General features: G+C 40.2%; 1 protein-coding gene across 1 annotated transcript in view; it reads left to right on the top strand.

The window, feature by feature from the left end:
- znrf1 (zinc and ring finger 1) overlaps window positions 1–19,941 on the top strand; it is a 68,260-nt gene extending 48,319 nt beyond the window's left edge. Inside the window, exons 2-5 of the mRNA XM_085464826.1 lie at window positions 1,580–1,675; window positions 14,341–14,446; window positions 16,977–17,068; window positions 17,252–19,941. Of these exons, the coding sequence (XP_085320952.1) occupies window positions 1,580–1,675; window positions 14,341–14,446; window positions 16,977–17,034 (260 nt within the window). The 3' untranslated portion in view covers window positions 17,035–17,068; window positions 17,252–19,941. The remainder of the gene's footprint in view (window positions 1–1,579; window positions 1,676–14,340; window positions 14,447–16,976; window positions 17,069–17,251) is intronic.
- The last annotated feature ends 433 nt before the right edge of the window (window positions 19,942–20,374 follow it).

The following is a 20,374-nucleotide window of genomic DNA, read 5'->3' as shown; positions in this document are numbered from 1 at the left end:
TCCTTTCTCTGTAACATTTAACGAAACTGATTTTTTTCACAGCAGCAGTCCTGGCCACAGCAAGTTTATCTCACTTTACCTCATGCAGCCTGACCTTATTGAGAAACGTTGGAAGTTGTTGGTCTAAAACTAGCAAAAGACAAGAAAGGAAAGAGGAATTAGGAAAAGAAAAAGACAGAACATTACAAATTAAGAGGTCTAATACTTCCAGGATTAGTTAGCAACAGCGAAACGCTATGCACCTAAAACTTTTCCACAGAAAGTCTCTGAAAAGAAGAAGGGGAAAAATGCTCAGCAAGAATCAGTGTAATTGTTTATATATATGCAAATCTCATTAAACCACCAAACAACTGTAGCGTTACCTATCATATAATCAATTTTTAATAAACGGAAACCAAAAGGCAGTGAAACTGGTGGATTTTTCAAAGAATTTACACATTGAAATGAGCAGTTTTGTATTTTGTAAATGTTTTTTTTTAGCAGTTTGTTGGTACCAGTCTTGATTTGAGCAAAGGTACAGTAGAGTGAGCTCAGTAAACTGAAGTAATCTGGATACAAAACCCACTGGCCTAAAACCTGCTGAAACATATCCCATTCTCAGCGATGCTGAACGTGAAGAGTCACTGCCGTTTTGATTGAAGCTTCCTTTTGTCACAGTCGCAGCTGTTTTCAGCTGTGTGGCCCAGTGTTGACCTAATTATCTGGTATGTGTTATACTAATATAGTCAACCCTGATGGCTCCAAAGAGCACAAACAGAGAGTACTGACACAGCTACAACTTTACAGAACTTGGCAAAACAAGCACAGATGAGTGTTTTTAAAGTGTGCATTGGGGTGAAAGGGAAGAACTGGATAGCACAATGATAACGGCCTGGGTTCATTCTAATCAGTCTTCCATATCACAAAGTTTTATTTTAGTCAATGTTTCTTTCCTTAACTGATAATAAAGCAGTGGCTAATGATTCAGCCTGTTTGTTTTTTTTAGAAAGGCAGACCTTCTACTCCATCTGAGACCAATTTTTCCCATTAGTAAGCTGGATATGCTAATGGCCACGCTAATAGAAGCCAATAAGTGGGTTATTATTTTTTATCCATTCTCTTATTTTGAAAGTTAACTCAAAAACACCTTCCTGTCTTTTGTTTTCTCTTCTGGTTGGCTCACTTGTGGCGGTCCTTGATATCGTTGATCTCATTCAGCCCAAGATGGCGGCCATCCTGGGCTTCAGCTGGGGTCCGTAGTCCTTCCTACGGTGCGAGTTAGAAATGTGCTCTAACTCGAACATGCAGCAGGTGGAAAACCGGATCATGCGCTGTTATGATAAGTTCACTAAAGCTGCAGAGCAGAACAAAGAACCTTGCCAGCTGTATTCAAAGACTGTTTGGGTCTATTTGGGTATTTTAACATCAGAACGGCCGGGATTTCCTATTATCACATTCTTTTACATTACAAAATGACATTTTACATTTCGTTCCTTTGGGTGAAATGCACTCACAATGAAGCCGATGCTTGTTTATTTCACAGTCATGTGTGTGTATATATGTTTGCACTGATCTTTTACTTTGCTCCTCTTCTTCCTAGGATTCAAGTGTCCTGTCTGCTCCAAGTCTGTGGCGTCCAATGAAATGGAGGTTCACTTTATCATGTGTCTAAGCAAGCCTCGCCTCTCTTACAATGGTAAGAAACACCTCCTTCTGTTCTTTTTATGATCGATCTGGTAGAAATAAGGCTCGCTGTGCCAGGGAACAATGAGCTTGAAGGCCTTGAAGCTGCTGCGCTCATAAATATTCGTGACAAGGTGGGCGGGTCTAAAGACAGGAACATGTTATCGAGCTAGTCCTTCAAAAACATGATAAATATGAATGAGGGGCAATGAGGAAAATCATAAAAATTCATAACATGAATTTACACAACCCGACAGTTTCAGCCATCCACTTTGGAAAATACAAACACAGCTGAGGCTGCAAAGCCCTCGACTGCTGCGCTCTGACATGTGACCTCTTCAGTTTCACAGCTCTTACTGGTTCTGTGTGATTCTGTTATGCCTGTTGGGGGTTTTTACTTTTTGCTGTCATTCTACTGGAGTACTAAACTGTACTTGCAAGATCCAAGACACGCTGCTTATCTTGACTGTGGGCTACAGCAGTCTTGCAGAACTGCTGCGGTTCACATAACCTGTGGACATCGCGGTGCTGATACTACCAACCCTGCCTCGGTACATTGAGTTTTTTCTTTTATAATAACAGCCTACATTGAGTCTCAGCTATAAGAGTACAGTGTGTATTTAGTCTTCACTTTTATAGGTTTAAGATGAGTTGGTATTAAGCTGCAACCTCCAGGGCTAACAAACCAAGCCATAAACTGCAGTTTCTGAATTCCAAAAGCAACTCAGTCACTACTGACTGCCATGATGACGTGTCCAACTTTACAGTAGGCTTAAATATGTTTACAAACTGCTGCACAAACCCATGCATTTGGATACTGGTTAGGTTGAAAATTAGGGGTGTTTCTGCTTTGAGCAGGGCGCCAACCTATGCTTGTTTTATGGTACTGCAGTTGTTTTTGTCTGGGTATGAATTTTATTACAAATAGAAAACCAACTTATCATGAGCAAGTTTGCATTGGTTGAAAAACCAATGTACTATTGCCGGGTGTAGGTTGAATGGTGACTGGTTGAGAAGTCGGCCAGAACAAGGAAGAGACCAACAGGGACAAGGAAAGTCAAAGATGATCAAAAGCAGCATGAAGAGGACTTAGCTTCACTTCAGCTCTTTGGATGTTCTAACGCCGTTCTTCTCTGTGGCTGAAGGATCAGTAGCAGCACAAGCAAGACTAGCTCACAGACCAGTTGCCCCTCAGCACAGTACACAGCTACAACTTCAACTTCATGTCTTCAAAGCTAAGCTCTGCACACGAGCAACGCAAAAGAATGAAAGGCCACAAATTATCAGCTTACTCTAAGTGCTGCAAACAGTGTAGGGATGTGGAGCCGGGCATGTCAGGGTCTTTTGTTTTACTTCATTGACCATGTGGGCAGTGCTGCCCTGTGTCACTCTGTTAGCTCATCCCTCCCTGTCTGCTGCCCAGCTGTTTTTCTCCCTGTTATCTAACCAACAGTTATAACTGATCATCTGGGACTTGTTATTGTGTTTCTAAGGGATTACACCTGCTGTTGGTTCAAGTACATCTTGAAATTGTTCAGCCTTTGTTGGATTGATCAACTGATCAATGAGTGATAATGAGCTAATCCCAGTGTGGGACTGCAGCTGGGGAAGGTATCATACAATGCAGTTCTCCAACTGCTGCAGGATCAGGTTGGAGTGGCTTTTAAGCTCTCAGCAGATAAATACACATTATCAGCTGCAGCCCTTGACCAGTCTGGGGCTGTGTAGAGAGCCCAAGGGGACGTGTTTGCTGGGTGGACTGTAGGTATGTGAGGGTGAATGGTTTGCCTCTTGTTCCGTGTCAGCTGGGCTCCAGCCCCCAAAGTAGGCAAAGAAAATGTATTGAGATGGTAAGAGCTGTGAATAACCTTCGAAAAGCAACTACGCATGCACGGATCCATCAGTTTTCTTCCACTTGTCAAATTCAAAGTCGGTAGTGGAGGTCGGCAGTCTGTCACGTAGCTACGGCATAGAAACATTCACAACTACAGCAAACTTGGAATGATCACCTAATCTAACAAACATGTATTTGTACTGTGGGAGGAAGCCAGACTATGAAGAGAGAAACCACACATGTAAACGTCCCAGCAAAAGATTCAGATCCTTCTTGCTGTGAAGCAGCAATTCAAACTGCTGCACGCCTGCACACAACTAAACTTTCAACATAAGACCCACTGGATTGTCCCAGTGAACTGATGGTGAAATCCTTTGTTTTCTTGAATAAACTCTGGAAAAATATATTTGTTCGGCTGTTAAAATATGTGGGTGGCCTTCTAAGTAAAGTCTATGTTTACCTCGAGGTGTGGGCCAGTGTTCTGACATCGCACACATTTAAATACAGCATCGTTCCTAAGTAGACGACCCACAGGATGGTGAATATGCATTGGGAAATGAATTCACTCATGGTTTTAGGTAAAATTTGAAAAATAAAGCACAGGTTTTATAACACTGAGCTCTTTGGTCCATTTTAGACTCAGTTATAAATAAATAAATAAATACTGAATTTTACCATTTTTAAAAAGCCAGATGATTCCTGACTTGGGGGAATATTGCTGTGATTCTGACATCATTCATGTTTACTGTTACTCGGTGTCCACAGTGCTGCTCTGGGCTATTTATGAATGACATAAAAAAGTACATAAAGCTGCTGCAGACACACGGTCTACCTTCCAGTCTCCTGTTATTTCCTCAAGCAGGCTTCTGTTTTAATTATGGCCTCGACTGCCGCTCCTGGTTGCTTGGAGACACGCGGTCATCATGTCTGTTTGTTGCCCCACAGCAGTAAGTTGATTGACACTTACTTGTTTGACTGTGTGTCTAAATGGGTGACCTTGTAAAAGTCTGCTCATACGTGGTGCTCATGTTTCTGAGCGTAACAATAACTAATTGAGTGAATTTGTTAGAGGCTGACAGAGACGGACACGAGAAGTCTTCAACCTGGTCATCGAGGCCGGTGCAGTAAAAAAACTACTGTAAGGCCTGCAGCTGAATTTGGATTGAGTGACAGAGACAGAGAGAGGAGAATTTTAACTGTCTTAAGGAAGATGGGATCCAGAATGATGGAGGACCCTGATGGCTGATAACGGACGAGAGGAAAGGGCAAAAGGAGAAACACTCCCATAATTCCTCCTTTTTCGGCACCTCCTGTCCTTCCTGTCACTCTTTATTTCCAACAAATTACTCTCTCGTTCTCCCTCTGTCCCTCTCTCATCTGTGAGTCTGTCTGTCTGTTCCTGCTGTGTAATCTCGCTGTAATTTCTTTTTCCCCTCTATCTTCTTCCGTGTCTGTTCTCTTGGGTTTTTGAGGCCCACAAAATGGGCTGTGCTTATCTTGTTTCCCAGCATGCTCAGGGGTGTATTGTCAATCACCTGGACCGACTGACTGCCGCACATCGGCACATCACACACATACACTCACACACACACACATCTACTGTTCAGGAGATTCATGAATGCACTGATAAACCTCTAAAGTTAAGCTGACTTGCTTATAACCTGCTTTCAAAATGAAGTTTTTAATACCACATCATCTGCATACATTTGTAGTTTTGTAGCAGAATTGTCGGAAGTGCTTCTTCCTGTCAGGGTGTTGATAGGCATTACATACATTTCAAATTTGAAGCAGTACAACTGAGCAGACTTTATTCAGTTTCAGCGTAGAGTGCCTGTCTGCTGTGATGCACTGGATTCAAGGGCAAGGTTTCATAGCCTTTTGGTCGAACGCACAAGGTTATGGCACATATGGTCAAAGGACCACTTGCTTCACACCCAAATGAATAATTACACACTTTTGTCATGTAGAAACTTCACTAAGCAGGTTTAAATGCTTAGACCTGAACAAAATCACAAAATTCTTCTGGCTCATATCCTTTTGATACCCCTCTAACTTCCTAATAAAGATTTTATCGCTCTGTGAATGAGGGCTGTTATCGTTCTGCATCTAACTGTGGCTGGCACATCAAGAGGCTGGACTCAAAGGACACCTTGTACATATCTCTGAGCTACTTGGAGTCATTGGTCAGCCCTGGCTTGTCATTTCATTCTGGAATTTAGACTTGTGACTAAATCCTTTCTGCTGAAGCAGGCTTTTTACCAGGCTCAACCTCACAACAAGAAGGTTCCTGGTTCAAAGATGTTTGTGGCCTTTCTGGGTGCTTCAATTTTCTCTGGGTACACCAGCTTCCTCGCTTCAATAACAGTGGAAAAACATATATAAAGTACATTACATTACAAATGTCATTATTCAAAGTGTACATGTGTTTATGAATCTGCTTGGCTATGTTACTACATGGTAACACTATCAAGAGTTAGAATTAGAAACATATGGCTTAGTTAGGTAGTAAATGTGCACATATTTATTCAAACTGTGTCGGATTATCAAAGACATCATTAAAACCTTCTGGTTCTGATGCCTCAACACTGCCATTTTGAACAGCCTCATATTTTAGCATTAGCCTAGCCAAACATTTAGCTTCATAGTGGCCTCTGTTGATAAACTGAGCCTCTCCCACCCAAAGCCTGTAATTTTGTACTTTCTTCTTGAAACATCACATTATTTCACAAATGACAGAGCATTTTTTCATTTATAACTTCTGCAGTATCATAAAAGACAGGTCACTGTTGCAGGATTGTGGAGGAACTGTAAAATCTCACCCTACTTCATAAATCCATATCTTTGTTATCATATAGATTTAGTATGAGTAAGCTAATACTGGCAGTGAGTAATAACAGCATTCTAACAAAGCTTTTTAAGGGCCAACATAATGTAAGGGCGTCTTGTGGGATTAATTTGAAGTTTAAATCTCAGTACGTTGAAATAACGTCCTTTTTGTGTCTATGTGCTTACCCACCTGCCTGAGCAGTGCAGAAGCAGGTGAGGGTTGTAGGTAGCACGAGTCCACGTGAGCTGACCACCGGATCTTTTCTGGGTTTTGACTTTCGCATGATGTTATTTTAATGCCTTGCACTAAATATAGCTCGTTGCAACGAGGGTGAGAAGGGGCCTCGTAAAGACCTGGAATGTCAGGGGGAGGTAGCACGAAGACACAGACAGATAAGAAAAAGGTGAAGAGGGGGGTGCAAGGCATGCAGTTTGCCTCACGCGGATCAAGTCATTGGAGGATACACGAAGAGGTTAAAAAAAGAGAGTTTGGTGCTGTGATTCAGAAAGGCAAAGAGCACCTCATCTAAGTCATTATAGACGCCAAATATCTGTTTGCAAGTGTGCAAGTTAGGAGGGAAGCAGGCAGGTGAGGAGAGACTGAGTGATTGAGAGACTTGCAGCACTGACACATATCTCACATCACATTCTTCCATATTTGCATCACAGTCCAATGCTTTGGTGTAATTTGCACCGTAAAGTTTACTTTCATATCAGAAATACTTTGATTTTCGTTTCATTGTTACAGCTCTTTTTCAGTTGCATCTTATCTCATTATTATGAGAAGATGTCACGGTTGTTATCAGTCATTGCTATACTTGTGAGGTCAGGGCTGATGATGCTACCAGATTTAATATAATGGATTTGAGCTTTACTTTGTTATAATTATTTTTTTTAATCTGATGACGGCCACCTGGTTCCTGAAGACTTGATTGCCTTTGATGGTGGCGACCGATGTCTTTTTGGTACCAGCCAACAACTGCAGATGTTGCTGTTTGGTTTTTACAGCACAGATGTAAATGTGCAGAAATAAATTCCTCAATGTAAACTGTGACGTCTGCACAACTTAAAATGACCTTGTGTACATTTTTCCTTTTGACAACAGATACAAACCTGACAAAATTAACAAAATCACTAGAATGTAACTTTATCTGAGAAACATCTATGTTAAACTAGGGACGGGTTGTACTTTCCTGTAATACCATTTTATACCACAAGTTGGTACAAGGAGTCAATGTCATTGTTTTTTTTGGCTACAATTAATGTCAAATGTTTTTTAGTTTTTTTTTTTAAACCCACTGTTAAAGTACTGCCCTCTGGTGGTAAAAGTTTACATTTTGTAGAGTGCATAAAACCAATTTCAACCTAAACTCCACTCTAAATGACAAACATTGATGTTTTACATTGTTTTTATGCAAGCATACATCAGCATCGTGTTTTTAGTACATCACATATTAGATTACATCAGCAGGCTGGTGTCTATAAGCTGTAACAATGTTAAGATATAATCATGCATTGTGTGATTTTTGCAAAACTTTATTTTGTCATGGTGACACCGGAGGGCGTTGTATTATAAAATAACAACTGTGTTGTACAGCTCTCTGCAGGCCCTTTCATTTGATATATTACTCAATATATTTCTTGAAAAAAGGTTTCAAGGTCAACCTTGACCTTGGGCACTAAAAAGAAAGGTCAAGGTCAAATTGTTAGTCAACCTAGTTACTCATGTCCCCAAAGGCCTAGTATATCGTTGTGAAGTTTGGAGACAATAAAAACATATTTGTAATCAAGTTTTAACAGATTTTTACATTTGGTGTGACCTTGATCCGATTTTCAACAACATTAAATCAACTCGGATGGTTATTGGTATCTACCGTCATCGAGTGAAAATTGTACCAAAACAAGTACCAAAATGTTCCCTCCAAAATGTATACTTATTCAGAAACATTGTATTCAAACTGTTATAGCCTGTTACTGTAAAGTAACAGGCTATAACCTCCTGAGAGGTTATAGCCTGAGAGGTTATTACCTCCTCCCGAGAACCAGCCTATCTTTTAAATTATTTGAGCTACCCTGCTAAGTCCTGATGTACTAAAGAGAGGACATCCTGGGCTTTCCATTGATATCTTATGTGTTTGGGTGGCCTCTATTACGTCCAAAGAGGAAGGAAATCCCCAAAAAAGTTAAATGGGAAGATTCCTCGGTTCTCAGGAGGATTTATCAAAGTCTTTCTCCAAAAGTTGATTCTGTTCATCTGGACGTAGCGTTTTGTGGGAGAAACGTTTCGTCACTCATCCAAGTGACTTCTTCAGTCTCAGCTGACTGCAGGTTTCCCCAAATCTTATAAACAGTACATTTGCATAATGACTGAAACCAGCCCACTGGCCTGTAGGTGTGAATAGACTGTCCTGGCCTGACGACACTCTTTCAAGGATGAGGATGTACACATCCTGGACAGGGAAGAACGCCATTTCCCTTTTCACGCCATTTACGTGAAAAGGGAAAGACTATCTCTGAATCGAGGAGGGGGCCTAAGGGTACATCTTTCGCCATCTTACATGCTGTGATTGCAGCCATTCCCCAACTCTCTGTGAATGGTACTCATGGCCATTGATCAGTGGTCTTTGATCAGTGGGTTTTGGTCAGTAGTTGTTGATCAATGGTTATGAGAATTTGCATAATTATGATTAAGGAACTGACCTCCCAGCCCATTGTTCCTTCAGTGGGCTGGTTTCAGCCATTATGCAAATGTACTGTTTATAAGATTTGGGGAAACCTGCAGTCAGCTGAGACTGAAGAAGTCACTTGGATGAGTGACAAAACGTTTCTCCCACAAAACGCTACGTCCAGATGAACAGAATCAACTTTTTGGAGATTTACTTTCCTGGATGATTGAGATGCATCAAGACATTTATCAAAGTCATAACACACGATCGTTAATTATATCACTACATCACTATAGGTCGTTTGTACAAACAATGGCAACAAGTAATGTAGTTTTAAATAGCTCTGTATAGCATTATTATCACTTTGACCTTGAGATCAATCAGTTAACTTATATGACAAATTAGAGGTCAAATGTGACACAGTTTAAATCTTTATAAGGTACTTTCAATATGTTGACATAAGACAGCACACTTGTAAGAATCATGCAAGTTATAAGGCTTGTTGATTTTTGACCAATGTACCATAAAGTTTACCTTGCAGACCTTGGCGGATGTAAGTCAAATTTGAATGGATTGTTAACATGGTCCCACTCTACAGCCCTACAAAGTGTTATCAGAATTCATACAGACCTGCATGCAAACGCTATCAAAAACATAACCTCCTTAGCAGAGGTAATTATGAGCTCTCTATTCAGGAAGTTGTTTTCCTTTTGCCTAAACTCAGCTAAACCCTAACCCTGCTGTTGTTGCATCATAAAACTGAATTCCCTGCTCCAATCAAACAGTGTCATCTCTGGTAAACTGGATTCCTGTACAAGCTTTGGTATTAGAGAAGGTCACAGCACATTAATGTCGTTGCAATATTACGAAAGGAATTAAACGTTAACACTAAAGTCAGCTGTAAGATTCTCTGGGACTGTGGTGGTTTGCTAGAACAGAGGTGACAGGCTGCTGCCTGATATTTAAAAGCCTTGCAGCTGCAGCTGCGATCAATACTGAGACTTCTGGCTGAGGCAGAGCTGTGATGAGTTAGAGCGCTGGCTTCATCCAGATGACCTCATTTTTTAAAGCATTTCCACAGGTGAAGCTAACACGATTGAACAACCCTCTTAACTTGATTATCAGCTCAGGTCAGGTGTTAACTTTAAATTTAATACACTTTGCACTCATTTCCAAACGGGCAAAACTGTGTGGCTTAAAGGACTGTGCCGGCTTTTTGGCAGTTGATTGATTTCTGAGTTTTTCCTGGTTTGATTTGCAGGCTAATAAGAAGTAATGTGCAAGATGCTAAGAGGAGGACTGGATGTATTGTTATCAGACGCGATGTAGATTACTGCCGCTTAATCCAGAGTGCTTATTCTGAGAGATCCTGGGTGTTTTTAGGGGGTGGATGGATGTGAACAATAGACAGGAGACACTATTTTTCAAAAGAAAGAAAGAGGGGAGGGAGGGATGAGAGGAGCAGGGTTATGGGAGTTTGTTGAGGAACTAAGCTGATTTGCAGTCTGAGCATATGCTGTCTCTTATTCCATCTCACAGTCTGCCCCCATCAAGTATCCTTCTTTTCGCTTTACTGATAAAAACGGGATCTTCTATCATTTTGGCAAATCCTCAATGCCGTTTTTTCCAGCCTCAAAGCAATGATGTGTGGCATTTCCACATGAATAATATTAATGTGGGTTCCTATGGTTGCGTAACAGTGACTGAAACTTTATCTAGGGTTAGGATTAGGTTATGGGGTTATGGCTGGGCTCAAATTCTACCTCCACTGACAATTTATGAGGCCTTATCTGTGACTTTATTTTACAGTTAAAAAACTTTTACAGGTCATTGGATTAGAGGATAATTCCTTATGACTTTACATATAATGTCAGGTCCAAATTCCGCACAGATCCCTGCAAATCTAATGATACTGTGCTTTACTAATGAACTCGGATCACATCTCTTGTATGCATCTTGTTGTTATATGTTGGTTATGAGATTTGCCAAAGATGGGTCCTGGACAGGCAATAAGTGCACCGTAAAAAAAAAAATCTTTAAAAAACAGTAATATTCCAGCAGCTGGGGTGCTAAAATAATACAATATAAAATAACAGAAAAAAACTTTCCCATGAAAATACAGTTATTTTCAGTAATGACAATACAGTTTGCTGCCCTAATTTTACATGGGATTTTGCATTTTTCAAGTGCTTTTAAACATTAAATTAGGAACAATTTAATGTGATTAAACAATGAAATTACCTATAAAAAAGGTCAATGAATGCGGCAATATGAAAAATAATACCTAAATGTACAGAAATATACAGTTAGTTTAAATAATGATGGATTGCATTCATATAGCGCTTAAAGCACTTTACAATTCCACTTCATAATTCCCCTCTGACCATCACCAGTAGGGGGTAGGTGAAATGTCTTCTTGCCCAAGGACACAACGACCGAGAGTGTCCGAGCCGGGGCTCAAACCGGCAACCTTCTGATTATAAGGCGAACTGCCAACTCTTGAGCCACAATCGCCCTAAATAAAATAATAATAATTATTATTTGATGTAAAAAAAGTTTATGCGAATGATTTTATATATTTTTCCATAGCATTACATTTGAATTTTACAGTTTTACAGTTTTTTACAGTTTTATCACGATATTTTTTACAGTGTGGGTGGATGTTAAGAGATTAACATGCTGCAGTAAGACAGTGAATATTACTGTGATGGTTCTAGTTCCAAGGAAGGGCTAGAGGTCGATACTGGGGGACCGGCAGGTTAACCTGGTTAGAGCTGGGTTTTGTTTTGCCACCAGCAGAGCAGGAACATTTTCCAAATGTTTTGGTGTTTTGGTGTTACAGGTTGTTTTTTTTTTTTAAAAAGATCTTTATGTTCCAGACAGGTGTGTGTGTGTGTGTGTGTGTGTGTGTGTGTATATATATATATATATATATATATATATATATATATATATATATATATATATATATATATATATATACACACATATACATATATATATATATATATATATATATATACACATATATTGTTAATCCTCTGAGGTCTAAGTCATGATTAATATTTAATTTTTCCTTTTATTAAATTGTTCTACTAAGTCTTGCCAATCAGAGAACTGTTCTACTTAATTAAGCTCTTAATTTATGTTGCTGCTTGCTGTGCTTAATATTTTGGGGTGTAAAACAGGATTTCCTAAGTTTTTTGGATGAAAAACCTCATCTGTCTCACCTTATCTTTTTAAGTACAACGTGACAGTGGTTGAAGACGGAGCACCGAAAATTAGTTTGAGACTCAGATTTAGATTTAACAATAAAACACATTAAGCTGAAGAATCATTCTGTAAAATATAAAAATAGATTGTTTAATTTTACTGTTATACAAATGTACAATGTCAGCAGCAATGCTCCTGCAGGCTGTGGCATTCAGACTATGATTGATCATTTTCCGGGGACCAAAGTATGCCAAGAAAACATTTCCCACCTCATTACACCAGCAGCAGCAGCAGCAGCAGTGGCAGTGGTGGCCTGGACAGTTGACATAAGGGAGGGTGGGGCCATGGATTCATTCTGTTGATGCTAAATTGTGGCCCTAACATCTGCGGCTTCAGCAGAAAAGGAGATCCGTCAGACTGTGGTGTTTTTTTTCCTTCATTCTTTACTGGTTCAGTCCTGGGGGGCCAGTGTCCACCACCGTCACAAATTTCTCTTCTTGGCTGACAGGAGCTCAAACCAGTGTGACCTTTCATTCAATTCTGAGTAAACTCGAATTCTCAGGGTATCAGCAGTCGCAGAAATACTTACTATGCTGCAGTCGGTCACATGTTTGATGTTCACTAATGCTCCTGACACGTATTTATGTAGGCTGAGGAGTCGGCAGTTTCATTCGATTGTGTTTGTACTTGTAGCATTGGGCACAGGACACACCCAAGCCTGAGTAAAGTAAAGTATTAACTAAAGTAAATTAAAAACACTTTGTAAGGGCTTAGGTTTGCTTCCTCTAGTCGTCCTTTCATCATCACCATCGACAGCAAGTTATCTTGACCGTGTCTACATGCTTACGTGGACTGAGATGCTGCCATGTGATTGGCTGATTAGATGTTTGTTTGAAGAGCTGCTGAAATAGTTTATGTAAAAAAAAAAAAGGCCAGTCAACGTATTTTTTCAGTTTTGATTGCCATTTATATCTGTAAAGCAACTCTTAGGGGGCAAAAAATAAAGTTTTCTGATTTTCTTTCATTAGCAGGGACATAATGTTGGATTACATTTTGTGCTTTTTGTTGTTTTTGGCATTTAAAGTGTTTTTTGAATCTACATCATTGTTTCCTTTGGGGAATCACTCTGAATGCTGACATATGTGTTGCTAATTGATGCACCACAATGAACTGGTTTTGAAACCTTTACAAGTTCTATTTGGCATCGTGTTGGGTTTATGGAACTGAAAACAGGGGGTGGAGGGCAGAGTTATTGGCTAGTGCTAGCGACTTTTTAAAACTAAGATTAAAAAAAAGAAAAAAAGAAATCACCATCTACAGTTTCTGAAGGGGAATATATTGCTGTATTTTGTTGTACCAGACTGTAAAGTTGGGTGTGTAACAGGAGTGACTTGATGTTACAACCAGCCTCAGCTGTCCATAAGAATAATAACATTTTTTGCCACATGTGGATTGGCTTATTTTTTGGCTCAGAGGTTGTAGCTTACATAAATACCCATGATAATAATCCATTTAATTTATATAAAAGTTTATTTTAGTCTATGGGTCTATGGGGTTCACTTAATCATTTGTAGTAAGCCTCAAGTGGCCATTTAAGGAACTGCAGTTTTTGGCACTTTGTTTTTATGGTTATTTATTTATTTTCATCACAGGAAATATCATCTTGACAGTTCTAATATTTGTCCAATATTTCAGTGCACCCCTACTTTTGTTTATGAGAAACCAGCACAGAGTTTCTTTAATGTTAGACAGAAACACTCTAAAAGTGAAGCCAGGTTTTCAGGGAATATGAATATGATCATACACTGTGGATGAAAGAACCATTCTGCATTGCTGGGTTACGCTGTATATTAGCATGAAAGCAGAATCTCAGCACTCGTTAAGCAGATTGAAGAAATCAATCCAGTTCCACAAGGAGAAACAGACTCGAAGCTCCTGATTCATCTCCAAACTCCTTCTCGTGCATGTTCACTGCTGCACGGAGCGAACGGTAACCACTAAGCTGTGTCTGCTGTGTGCGATGCACCAATCTGCTCCCCCCCACTGCTCTCTACTGTGTTTGATATGCTCTGAAATGTTTTTGGTGCATACTGATTCGTCTTCTGCTGTGTGTGTGTCTGTGTGCGGCTGCCACCTCAGATGATGTGTTGGCGAGGGATGCCGGTGAGTGTGTGATATGTCTAGAGGAACTGCAGCAAGGGGACACCATAGCCAGACTGCCGTGCCTCTGCATCTACCACAAAAGGTGAATGACACACACACACACACACACACACACACACACACACACACACACACACACATTTGAATCACTGCCCGTTATATAATTTTGCACTTCTTCTAATTAAATCGACTTACAGCATCTCGATAAAGGCATTCCTTAATGATGGACGGGTCCTGTGCCTTTGATTTAAAGGTTATTCATATTATACTATTGAATGATAGCATATCTAAACACTGATATATCACTGTCACATTATCTGGATGGCTTGAGATGATTACCACATACGAATGGAAAAGCCTTATGCAACTGCCTATTGATCCCTAGAAGTCCCAAAAGTCCCGGGTTCACTGAGTTCACTGAGTTTGTCACCGTAATGTAATCAGAATTATATTTTCAAAATAAAGGTGGCTATATAGTATATTACCCAGGAGAAGTACTCCGTCCATACATTTTCTACCAGCAGTGTAAGCAGAGAGCAACTCCTAAATGAAACTAAAGAACCGTTCTGAGAATCGTGTTTTGTTTCTTTTATTTTCTCTGTTTGTTTGTGTTGTTCCTCCCAGGAGAATATCCTCCATCATGACCTTAATAATTTTTACATTATATTGAGCTCATTTGTCATAAAGTTAAGCTAAACGCCTGCAAGTTTTTGCGTGTGTTTAGTAAATAACTGCAAGGCTGTAACTCATCATTAGCCAGCCATTAGACCCTAAAGCCCAAATTTACATGTCTGAATTGTTTTCTTGCGTCTAAGAGTTAAAAACCTTTATAATGCAGCTCAGCATAACTTCCAGAAAAGAAAAAAAAAACATTTGTTATTAATGACATCATTAAGTGAACTGCATTTACCATCTTCTTACACACATTAGCTTGTGCTCACACAGTTTATATAAGCTAGCACTGGGATCAGGTATACATTAGACTCCGGGTCAGTAAGTAAGCTGCTCAAAAAAATGAGTCTCACCTGCTTCTAGACATAAAAGCCCAGACTTTTGATTTTTATAAATAAGGTACTGACAATTCAAACAAGTAAAACAACATCTTAGCTTTTCTTACAGGGAAGCCTGTTTTTTCCATATGATGCATGCTGACTACGCAGTCATGGATTTACAACTGGATGCACTCTGATGATAGTGCCTTTTTCCAACCAATACCTCCAACAGATGTTTGAAGCGTAGCAAATGAAAAACAGAAACTACATATATATATATATATATAAAAGAGGCATATCCAGGTGTCAAAACTGAAGCTAAAGGAAAAGAGCGGTAAACTAAGTTAACTACGTTTCTTTTATTTATTGGCCAGCAGGGGGCGACTGCTGTGGTTCCAAAAAGACTTCTGGTTGTATAGAAGTAATAAAAAGGAGTTTCATCCAGCGTATGCTCATCGCTCAACAACTAATCACTCAGAAATTGTTAGCCAATGAGAGTGCAGTTTCACAGTTAGCTCCACCCCTGCCTCGTAGTGTCCTGTGTCGAAACACCGAGACGCAGCAGCAAAAACACTCTCCCCAAGGTTTCGCAATAAGAGTAATCATCATTCATACTGTGGATGATGGGCGCTGTTTGCTTTGTGATTGTGATTAAAATGTCACATGGGGCACATTTACTCACAGAATTTTCACTTTTTATATATCTGGGGCACAGCTCCACAGGGCCACATTGATTCTGAAGTATCGTTTTGAAAACAAAAGTCAGTCATTTTAAGACAGCAATGCAATATATCAGTTTATTTTATTTTCCTTACTTTTCTCTCAAATCAAGTTTTTCCAGCAAATTATGTTTTTCAGTTCCAGCTTATATGTGACGTGTGTTAAAAACAGTGAATATTACCAATATGGTGTAAGTACGGTGTTTTGTTGAAAAATTCATACCTGTGTTACTGTTATAGCTGTTACCCTTCAAGTGTTGGATTCATATGCTCCTAAATGTTACATAAATCATCTTTTTCCTTCACTGTAGTAATTTTTAAAAAGGTACCATGCTTATATAAAATCCTGGTAAAATGCTTGGAGCTGCTTTGCAAAACAGCTGCTTTTTTTGGTTATTAAAAAACATTTTGATGGTTGCACCTCATGTATTTCTACTTGTAATGTAGCATTTTATACTTTACGGTGCTTAAATTGCTGCTTAAAACAAAAGATGTCCTTCCACCCACACACAGACTTATGGGGTGTTTTATTGCAAACTTTTCCATAAACACAGCGAGAATGTAAAATGTTACAAGTTGAGAAATAATGCACATTAGTGCCGCCCTTGTGTTCCCCCCTGGGTCTCGTTTACAGTATAAGTTGCATGTTGTGTATGTATTGCTAATGTGGGAGGATATGGAGGCCTTCCAACATGCCTACGTGTTACTTTAGCAACAACCCTCTGTAGTATTGAATCCATCTTAGACTGCAGTATAATTCAATTGTGTTCTTATGAGCTCTCAACGCTTAATCAAATTTCTATTTTTATCAGCTGCATAGATCAAGTAATCGCACTAAGTTCACTCTGTGTTTGTAGCTGCATTCAGGACGCAGCGTCATGCCTTCTGTTTGTTTCTGCAGCTGTATAGACTCATGGTTTGAGATCAATCGGTCCTGCCCTGAACACCCCTCTGACTGACTGACCACCGGGCCCACTCTGAATACTGTTCAAGGTAAGAAACACACTCAGAAGGCCAAATATTACAGACGAAATGTGTGTACAGTGTGCAAAAGAGCCAGTGTTGTCTTTTTACTGCTGCTTAAATGGTGGATTTGATCAGGACAGACTGAAAATGAGGCATACATACCAAAGAGTAAAATCTCTTTCTGTTTCTTGACCTTCTTGTCTGTTACAGGACATCTCGTGGTCCTGCCGGGGATATCTGGACACAGGCGTAACCAAATCTGGTGAAACAATCAAAGTGATCAACACTTACGTATCCTGACAGAATCCATCATCCTACCAAAATAATTACTCCTTGAGAACTGAACCAAAAGAAAAAAAAAGCGTAACTGTCGAACCATCGTTCACTCCCTCCATCTTACATCTGCTGATGATACTGCTGAGAACCCACCACCCTTCCTTTCATCCTTCGCACCTCTTCAAGCTAACAGAGTCCCTTAAAGGGCTTAGTTGGCCTCAGCTCCCCTTCTGACTCAACCGCGGCCAGCTGCTTCCCTGACACGCTCAGGTCCTCGCAGGCCTTACATCACATCTTTGGATTCAGGCTTGTCAGTTACTTGTGTCCAGCCCTCCCATGGCCTTAACTCGGAAGAGGAGTGGAAGCAGAGCGGAGGAAGGAAGAAGGAAGGGAACCAGTGATATGGAAGGAGGAGGAGAAGGAGAAAACCGGCAAATGGATGATTGTTGAGCTGCAGGAGCTCGCTATGAGAAAAAGACTTGTACATTAGTGGGTGGGCCTCTTATCTCAATAGGACGTCAACTTGGTGATGTCCTATCATAACAGACTGGCTCCCAGTGTGCTCTTTTCTCATAGTTCCTGCCTCAGTTCTGCACTCTTCCTCACCAATATGACTCAAATAATTAATTTAAAGTCTCCGCAGTGCTATTTAGATGTGGTTCACGCATACCTGGGCAGGCAGAAAGAGTCAAAAGTGTCAAACTGGGACGTCAGCTTGTCTTGTATGTATGGGTTGGTAAGAGGGACTGGGGGCTTGGTGGAAAGGAGCAGTCCTGACTGGGAGGCCAGAAGGAGCCAGCGATGTAGTTTATGCTCCTACTGTGTGATATGTGTGTTTGGGATGCTCCACTGTCAGGCTTCACCTGGTATGTGTATGTACACTATGTGGGTGTGTGTGTATGCGTGGACTGGTGACAATGTAGCTTTTGCTGAAGCCTTGTGTGTGTGTGTGTGTGTGTGTGTGTGTGTGTGTGTGTGTGTGTGTGTGTGTGTGTGTGTGTGTGAGTGAGTGAGTGAGGCAGCATGAAAGGTTATCGTAGAGGGCTGACTGAGACAGTGCCGTGTGTGTTTTGAAATGTTTACAGTGTAGCTGTCCATGTTCCCCGTGTGTGCGACTGGCAGTCCTCCCTTTACTTTGCTGATGTTTACAGCTACAGAGAAGCGACATGACATATTGTAAATTTCACTTGTAACCTCTCTCGGCTCTTTCTTTTAAGATCTGCCAGATTTTTCATGTGATCATGATTAGTCATTTTCTTGTGAGAGCCTCGAGTAAGAGCCAGTGTGAATGAGTGTCTCTGTGCATATGACTGTTTGCATGGAAGGATTTCTGAACAGGCCCACTGGGCACAGCACCAAGGCCCAAGGAGTCAGATAACCCCGGTCCAGAGTCTGTCTTTTCTTGCTAATAAATAATAAGAGGACTTGAAAATACTCAAAAAGACCCAAACAATTTGAAAATGGAACAAATAAATAAAAAGAAACTGAAAATATTCTAAAACCAGCTCCAAAGAAATTTGAAAAGATCCAAATCAGAGACCCACAGCTACCTAAAACAGCTACAGACAGACTCGACTGACTCAAAACAGCAACAAAGAGACTTAAAATGATTTAAAACTGCTGCAAAGACACTTAAACTAACTTCAGTGGCTACCAAATGACTGAAAACAACTACAAAGAGACACTAATGATTCAAAAATGACGTAGAAAGATTCAAAAATAACTCAAAACAACAGCCACGACTACCAAAGGGACTCAAAATGACCTGAAACAGCCACAGACAGATTAATGACACAAGAAAAAACAACTACAGACGCATAATAATTTATAATACTCAAAATGACTCAAATGAATCAAAACAGTTAGAATTTTTTTTAAATGGGCTCAAAATGTCTACTGAGAGACTAGAATGACTTCCAAACAGCCAAAAATTGACTCTAAATAATTTAAAACTGCAACATGGACATTCATAATCAATTAAATCAAAGAAATTCATAATTCCACAAAAACAAATGAAAATCAGAATTTCTAAAACAATTTAAAATGATGTAAAAAAAACCCCAAGAATTTTAAAGAAATAAAAAAAGGACCAGGTAGAGAAATAAATGGACACAATGGAGGAACAAACGCAGAAGCACCCTGAAGACGAGCAGAGGTGGACAACAGCGACGACCGTGTCAGTTAAAGTCTTTTGTCGTTTCTTTGTGTCTTCCTTGGTGGAGGCCTTTTACAAGCCTGTGCCCGCGGGCCTGTTGGCTCACGATCCATCCATGACTGTTCGTGCATGTGTGCTTGCAACTGAAAAGGCGCCTCTTGGTCTTTGCGACTGTCGGTTCCCCACATTGTATTTCTGCTAGAGCAGGTCTGGCTGTCTGCGACGGGAGACGTGAGCCACTCAGACCCTTAAAAGGACTCTGTAGTCCCACTGTGGAGCCGCTGAACGGGGCTTATTTATTCATTTGTTCATATTTAACAATATTTGTTTAATATTCCAGTCATGTGGGGTGTTACTCACTCTTCAGAATGCCAAGAGCTGATGTGTGAAGACTACTACGAATCAACATACAAACTGCATTTACAAAGCTACTGTAAACAAATGGTGGAATAAATTGTGCTAGATGACAGACCATTTTCAGCTTTCATTCTGTGACCCAGATTCAACTTCTCCAGCAGGAGAAGTGGGTTTCATGGTCAACCTGCATGTGTTTTACTGGGACATGGTGTTGTTGCTGATCCCTTCAGGATAACACTCTTACATCGCTCAGAAATGTTCAGCACACAACCCCCCCCCCCCCCCCCCCCGCCCTTCCAGGAGTTATTTTAGGACTGAATGCGAGGTATCTGCTTTCAACCTATTTCACTCTGTCATTTAACATTTAACAACATTTCCCAGAACCCAATCTGATAGTTTCCAGAGAGAAAACATTTAAAAGGCAATGAGTATGGGGTAAGAGTTTAAAATCTTTGTTTGTGCATTAGACTGCCTGAGTCATGAAGCCTGCAGGTCAAGAATAATGAGATAGGATTGGTAACTAACAATAAATCAACACTACGAGG

Source organism: Copadichromis virginalis, linkage group LG7, assembly GCF_057382275.1.
Source record: "Copadichromis virginalis isolate Kocher_CV1m ecotype Utaka linkage group LG7, C_Virginalis_male_GT1.1, whole genome shotgun sequence".
Classification (NCBI taxonomy): Eukaryota; Metazoa; Chordata; class Actinopteri; order Cichliformes; family Cichlidae; genus Copadichromis; species Copadichromis virginalis.
The sequence above is the reverse complement of the archived record's forward strand: the minus strand, read 5'-3'. Positions and strand labels throughout refer to the sequence as shown.